The 6,875-nt window shown below is 35.5% G+C and overlaps 1 protein-coding gene across 2 annotated transcripts; it reads right to left on the bottom strand.

The window, feature by feature from the left end:
* Positions 1 to 727: 727 nt before the first annotated feature.
* On the bottom strand, positions 728 to 5,764 carry LOC113702728 (F-box protein SKIP31). 2 transcript variants are annotated; one of them, XM_027223855.2, is made up of 9 exons: positions 5,462 to 5,764; positions 4,095 to 4,628; positions 3,933 to 4,006; positions 3,638 to 3,710; positions 3,190 to 3,300; positions 2,304 to 2,478; positions 2,083 to 2,201; positions 1,224 to 1,284; positions 728 to 1,123 (listed from the first exon to the last, which is right to left on the bottom strand). In XM_027223855.2, the coding sequence occupies exons 1-9, from the start codon at positions 5,537 to 5,539 to the stop codon at positions 1,053 to 1,055; spliced, it is 1,296 nt and encodes a 431-aa protein (XP_027079656.1). In that variant the 5' UTR covers positions 5,540 to 5,764; the 3' UTR covers positions 728 to 1,052. The 2 variants fall into 2 exon arrangements, with proteins under 2 accessions (XP_027079656.1, XP_027079657.1); XM_027223856.2 differs by having other exon boundaries at positions 988 to 1,123; positions 2,083 to 2,221; positions 5,462 to 5,683.
* Between the last annotated feature and the right edge of the window lie 1,111 nt (positions 5,765 to 6,875).

Raw genomic sequence — 6,875 nt, 5'->3', positions numbered from 1 at the left:
GGGGAGCATGCAAGAGGTCATTTTTTTTTCTGATAACAATAACATTTGTATAATTTAATCTATTCTATTCTAGAGAAAAAGAAGCCTAAAAAGGTTGTGTTTCTAGAGGGAGGAGAGCCTAAATAAACTGTATCAAAAGTTAACAGGTATACAGATCTGACTAGAGCAAAGAAGTACTCTAGTACATCTTTTGAATTTTTTTCACTACAGGTGAAATTCAAACCCCTTACATACTGCTAAAAGATAGACTAAATTCCTTTTTAGTGACCATTGAACCAAAATTCAGTAGTTGCAAGAGATCATGCTTTACGGCGACTGGTGTGGAGGATGGGCGTTCCCTCAATTCCACCACTCACAAAAAATCACCACATTGGCTTTGCGGCCAACGTACACAATTTTTTTTTTTTTTGCCATTTTTCTCTAGCAAGAAAAGAGTCAGATTTGAAACATGTTCCATCATATATTCTTAGAATTAGATAAAAACAAGTTACTTTGTAACCAGCAGCAAAACTACCAATTAATGCATAGTTCTTAGCCAATAAATGATATTCTAGGGACTTCGACTTGGGAAGGATTTGGGCTTTTGTGAAACGATGGCGTTTATAGAGAACAATGTCGTTAATTGATGCACGTGCAATCATAGCCGTTCATTGTATTATTCATTAAAAAAAATATTAAAAGATGCAAAACCATTCAGGCTGCAGCATAAAATAACTATGCTCCACAATAATTAAAAAGGGCTACTCCATTCATCAGGGAAAGGTCAAAAGGTAGCCCAAGCCACAAGCCACAAAGATACAAACCCAACACCCAGGGTAAGAAGACACAAACCCAATTCCCCGGGAAAGGGGCTTCTTCAGAGAGAGATGAGAGAGGTCTTGAGAAAGAAGCAAGCATCTTCTTGTCTACAGCTAAGTTACATTTCCAATCTCCATGATCAGCTCTTATGGTATCTAATGATATATCATCTCAACAAAATATAACAACTTTTCCAAGATGAATCATATCATTTGTGTGCTATATGAAGTATGGAGAAAATCTAGCTAGATAAATCAGCAAAACCTCAAAGTAGCTTCTAGTTCCTTCTCATCAGCACAATTATATCCCAGTTGGTAAGCCCGAGCTGAAACGCAACACATTTATGTCAGCAACAATTAGTATTGGACATTTTACGGATGAGAAAATACAATCATAAGGAAAAAAAAAAAAAAAAAGAATCGCACCAAATCGCCCAGACCCCCAAAATGGCTCTGCTTCATCTGTCACACCACCTTGTTGCAGTTCCTATAAATTAAGCAGAAAAAACAAAAAGAAAAGTAAAATAAGCATCACCTGGGAAGATAATAAACTAGAAATCCATCTACCAGAGACACCATCTTAGCAACTGAGGGAGACAATCTACAGCTACCAAAATGATCTACATGTGCCAATATCAATTATTCAAAACAACTACAACAAAAAAACTACTACTATGTGTCTTTGTGAAGCATTACAATGCCCCAGTGATGCAATATCCGAAGCTGGCGGGGGGGGGGGGGTCTACCCCCAGTTTGACTTTGTCACAACCTTTTTCTTACCACTTTACACCCTTGTTACTAGTTAGACAAATTGCCGCCCCACCCCCAAACCAACCCCACCCCACCCAAAACAAAAAAACAACAAAAAAATTACTTGGCATTTTGAATTCACAGACTACTTAACTGCATGACCTTCTCAAACAGTGGGTACTCAAAGCAGAAAATGAGATACAAACACTCAATTGAGGGCTATTTTTAGTAGGCCTCCGGAATAATGTTTCACCTAATTCAGTCATGTTTCTTTTCTTTTATAAGCTAGGAAGGAGAAGAGGGGACGGGACCTGGGGAGGAAAGGACTTGGCTTACTTAGCCTAGCCAATGGCATTCTTGTTGCAACGATTAACTTGTAGAAGAAAAACTTAAAGGTAAATCATTGATCATTTGGTTTAGATGTTAGCGTGACATCTTTTTAAGTCCATGCATTTGAGGAAAGTGAAGCAAATAACTGCAAGCAGTAAAAGTTAGAAAATAAAACTAAAAACAAAACAAAAGGAAAATTGCTTACAGCATCTGGTTCCATTTCAGATGGAGAGAGTAATCTGTCAAAACATCGGCCAGAAATGGTACAAACAAGAAGCTCATTTGCAGGATCAGCAACAACTTCTTTGCAAGTATCGTCACACACTGCATAATCGCATAAAAATCTTAAAGAACTAATTGGCTCCCTGATTATTCCAAATCCAAGAATCACATAAGTGGAACTCTTTAATAGATTTGCCAACTTACCATGTACATTTCCAGTCTTCTCACAAACAAAAACATCTCCAATTTGATAATAGGTACATGTTTCCCCAGAGCAAGCATGATTTACAACCACCTTATCAGTCAGGCCTCTACTACTCTTCCATGTAGAAACTTGATCAGTGACAGTCTTGTCAATAATTATCTGATCATCAAGCACCTATAGATCAAACACCAAATAGTAGTTGAAATTATTGCGTCTGTTTAGAAACAACTCAAGCAGCCCAAATTGAAAATCAAGTACCAAGGATATCATTTAGTCAAGATCATACCATGCTGAACAAAGCCCCCTCTCAAAAACAAAGTCATGTAAGCAAAAATATTCAATGCCGTTTAGAGGAGAACCACACAGAAGTAGATTTGTCTGGAAGAAAAGCTAGACCAAATAGGCGAAACTATAATACTAGGAACAATGTCTAAGATTCTCTAGATTAACAAGGTATTCAAGGAAGAAAGTTTGTCTTTGCATAAATGCAAAGCTCAATTTTTTTTCCCTCTTTCAATATTTTTCTCCTCTATTTTCAGTTGAAAAAATAAATGTACTCCAATATAGAATATTCTCTTTTATATTTTAATTTTTTAAATTGTAGGATACGGGCAACAGGATCATTAGCTTAAGACTTCTAAGGTATTGCAGATACCATCATGCTGAAATATATTAGAAATGCATCTATCCAGCAAAAGGGTAAATCCTTCTAGAGAAACAACCATAGCTTCAACTTCTTAACAATAAAATTCTTATTCAAATAAGAAAATAAACAAACAAAAAGAAAGAACACACGGAGAGACGTAGCGTACAAATTTGTTCATCAAATCAGTTCAACTATCTCCTGTCCAAGCCAACAATTCAAGGAGAGTAATCCCTTTATACCTGAGAAGGAAGAGGTGCTTGGCTTCTTTTCGCTGCCTGCATTTGTATGTAATACTCTTTAAATTCAGATGGGCAGTTCCTAACTAACTCTACCATGTCCTCTTCATCTCTCTGGAAAAACACAAAAAAAAAAAAAAGATAAAATAAAAGTTCACATTTAAGATGCTTTTGTTCATCTAATCATTTATAGTTTTGTAAAGAAGTGTAACAATGCCTATCATGTTATGCATCCTGCAGCTACAAATAAATGCTATTGCAAACACACTATCAAAGTACTTTAAGCGAACTATCACCTATAGCAAATTCTTCGGTATAACTATTCCTTTTAAAGCAATGACCTAACATTTTAGACCAAACAGCAAATAGCCTCCCACTAACCAATATAATGAGGTAGCCTTGACAAGCTCATATAGAACAACAGAAAAATTGATTTTGTGTCAGAACACACCTGAATGTAAAGCTTTTTCCAGGCAAATTCTCGCAACTTCTTGGGTGGCAAAAGACCCCACCGCATCCAATACCTACAAAAATCCATGTACAATCAATCAAGCATTAACTTCTCTTGCAAACAGATATACATGTGAATAAAATTATAGCTAGTCCTGACTATTATAAGCTCATCTCAAACTCATAAACACACATAGAAATAAGGTTGTTAAATCTCAACCAAACAGAAAGAATCTGCAGAAGTTTAGCCAAACCAACCAATAATCACACTCCACATACAGAATGGAAGTACTCACAGGCGGCGCCACAAGGACTCATCAGAAGCAGCAAGATTGAGGAATCTACACACCAAAGAACATGCAACAAGATCCTGCATCCAATTGCCACAAAAAAAATAACTTCCTTATTGAGCAAGGAAAAGAAATATAAGATAGAACAGGTGCACATACTACAAGTACCTCGGAGGAGAGAAACTTAAGAATGTGACGGAACAACTCAGGAGGAACTTTACTCAAATCCCCTGTCTCCACCCTCCAAGGCACCGGTCTGCTCTCACTACTACTTCCACTATTATTGACATCTGTAGCAGTTCCAATCTTCTTAGAAGGCAACGATGCAGCTACCAATTCATTTGCTGACAAAAATTGGCATGATGACAATATCATGGACTGCCCCTCATTATGATTATCAACTTCCTCTATTCTCCTTTTCTTTACTTCTCTTTCTTCTCCCTCCTTTTCGTCATCCTCACAACTAATACCACCCTCCTCAATGAGCATTTTGTTTACTTGCTTCTCCTCCTCCTCCTCATTCTCCTCCTCCTCCTTCCTCATCTCCACCTCTTCACTAATGTCATCCTCCTCAATTAGCTTTCTTATTGCATCACTCTCCTCTTCTACCTCATCACTATAGTCATCCTCCACAACCAGCATTCTCTTTACAACTCCATCATCATCCTCTTCCTCAAGCTTCTCTTCCCTCTTTTCATCCTCCTGAAAATAGATCAATGAGTCAACCATGACGAATACCCATGTAACCTCACACTTAACACACACAAGGATGCATGTCTTGTTATTAGAAGTCCAAAATCATAGACTTTAACCGCATAAATTTTCACTTTAATCACATAAATCTTCACTCAGTCGAAAAAAATATAACATTTACTCTTCAAAGTTAACAGTAGCAAGAGAAAATCGATCAAAAACATGATGCATATCATATTGCTTCACTAAGCTACTATAAAGACTAAAAAGTCTATTGCTTTACGTGACACAACGAAATAACACCGAAATTAACAATTATGACACAAGCTTCAACTTCTCTTTTTTTTTTTTTTCTATAACTTCAAGAACATATACTAACCTTTTTTTTTCCTGCAGGCAAATGATAAAAATGCAATTTTGTTAAACTTTTTATTGTTCTAAAATCTAATATTGAAAAAATTGATTTTTCCAACAAAAAAAAAAAAGAAGTAAAAAAAATTTGCAAATAAGCTTCACTATTTTCAGACATTGTAGCCGCTGCAGAGGGCAAAACCTCAAAATTCATTTTGAAAGTGAAATTTTTTTTAAAAAAATTGTCAAATAAAAGTAAGCAGGCTCGCCAAACAAAATTCCTGAATCAGAAAATTGCAATCATTTAGCAATAATCTTATCCGATCGATAGGAAAATTAAGCTGACATATTCTCCATCCGTACCTTCAATACAGCAAAAATACCAAACAAGCCCCAATTAACTGATTCTATAATTATCTTAAAATTCGAAAATAACATCACTTTCATAAACTTAAGAAATTTCACACCAATATAAGCATAAATTTAACTACCTGATCGGAGAATTCGGAGAGGACTTCCGATTCGAGGAAGCGAGCAAGGCTTTCATCTTCGTCGTCTAAAGGAGCCATGCACGTAATATAAATTTGATTCAAAAACGAATAAAAAATTTGTGATGTAGATACTTATACGGGAAAATGATCGGAGAATTGTCCCCGGCGACCGGAGATCAGCATCGGAAAATCCGGGCCTTCGGATGGAAAATTTTTAGGAAAAAGAAGGAAAGAGAAGATAGACAGGAGATGCGAGATTGTAGGCCACGTGTTTGGCGGGTCGCGTGAGATTGCATTCGGGTCGGATAAAAGATCCGAAATTGTGGGGTCCCTTAAGGTTCTTTTCCTTTTTGTGGGGTCCGGTCGGTCCGGAGATATTTTTCCCCATTTATTTTCCAGAATAATAGGAGGAAAAATACCAATGGTGATATTGATAATTACTTCTTAATTCAAAAAATGATTGTTATTGTCCATAAAAAAAATCTTACAAATTTCAATGAGAGGACTTTGGCTTTTGTTACAATAATTTTAGTGCAAAATTTTTTAGAGTTTTTCCTTCATTAAAAAAATTTCTAAAGTTTTTCTTCTTTAAAATTCTAGAGTTTTTATGCAATGAAATAAATGTTCTTATATATTGGTTGTATAGAATATCAGAAAGTGAAATAAATATAAAGTTAAATAAAAGATGGAATATTTCTTTTTTGTGGAAAACGATGCCAATAGTCCCCCACATTTTGATATATGTTGTAAAACTAATAAAATAAACTATTATAATAGGAATTGAAATATTAGAGAAATGAGTAGAGAAAGAGAGAATAATATTCTTATATTCCAACTAATACAAAAAGTCATCCAAAGGATGTCAATATACCTCTATATATAGGTACTACAAGATTAAAGGAACATCAATCCTATTAAACACCCACTATTACAAGAATATGAAGAAACTTATGAAATGGTTTCTCCACTATATGAGTAGATTTATGGATTGCAACTTCTATACATAATATAGCCATAAATCATGAATTAATTCTCTTGGGAATACAAAGGGACATCCACACTTTAAATTGTTTCATAACACTCTCCCTTGGATGTCCATTACACAAAGAACATGTCTCGTTAAAACCTTACTAAGGGAAAACCCATCGGGACAAAAATTCTAGTGAAGGAAAAAGAGTACACTATTCATGTATATTAATTTCTCCCCTTGATGCAAATATCATTTGAGATCTTTTAATCGTCGCATACCAATATTCTTCGCCAATTGCACTGAGATATGGTACTTCAGGACCAAGTATCTCTTCATCTTGCTCTGGCGGTCTAAAAGGATCCTTATTAGGATCTAATGATCTAACGACCATTGGAGTACTTAATGTATGTGCCTTATCCATATAAAATCGCTTTAATACCTTCC

The sequence above is a fragment of the Coffea arabica genome, chromosome 8e (genome assembly GCF_036785885.1).
Source record: "Coffea arabica cultivar ET-39 chromosome 8e, Coffea Arabica ET-39 HiFi, whole genome shotgun sequence".
In the NCBI taxonomy this organism is placed as follows: domain Eukaryota; kingdom Viridiplantae; phylum Streptophyta; class Magnoliopsida; order Gentianales; family Rubiaceae; genus Coffea; species Coffea arabica.
The sequence above is the reverse complement of the archived record's forward strand: the minus strand, read 5'-3'. Positions and strand labels throughout refer to the sequence as shown.

Coding starts and splice junctions, on each gene's coding strand:
- LOC113702728 (XM_027223855.2), bottom strand. CDS start 5,539: ATGGCTCCTTTAGACGACGAAGATGAAAGCCTTGCTCGCTTCCTCGAA. Junction 4,629..5,461: donor TCTCCGAATTCTCCGATCAG/GTAGTTAAATTT, acceptor ATCTATTTTCAG/GAGGATGAAAAGAGGGAAGA. Junction 2,479..3,189: donor AAGCACCTCTTCCTTCTCAG/GTATAAAGGGAT, acceptor TTTGATCTATAG/GTGCTTGATGATCAGATAAT.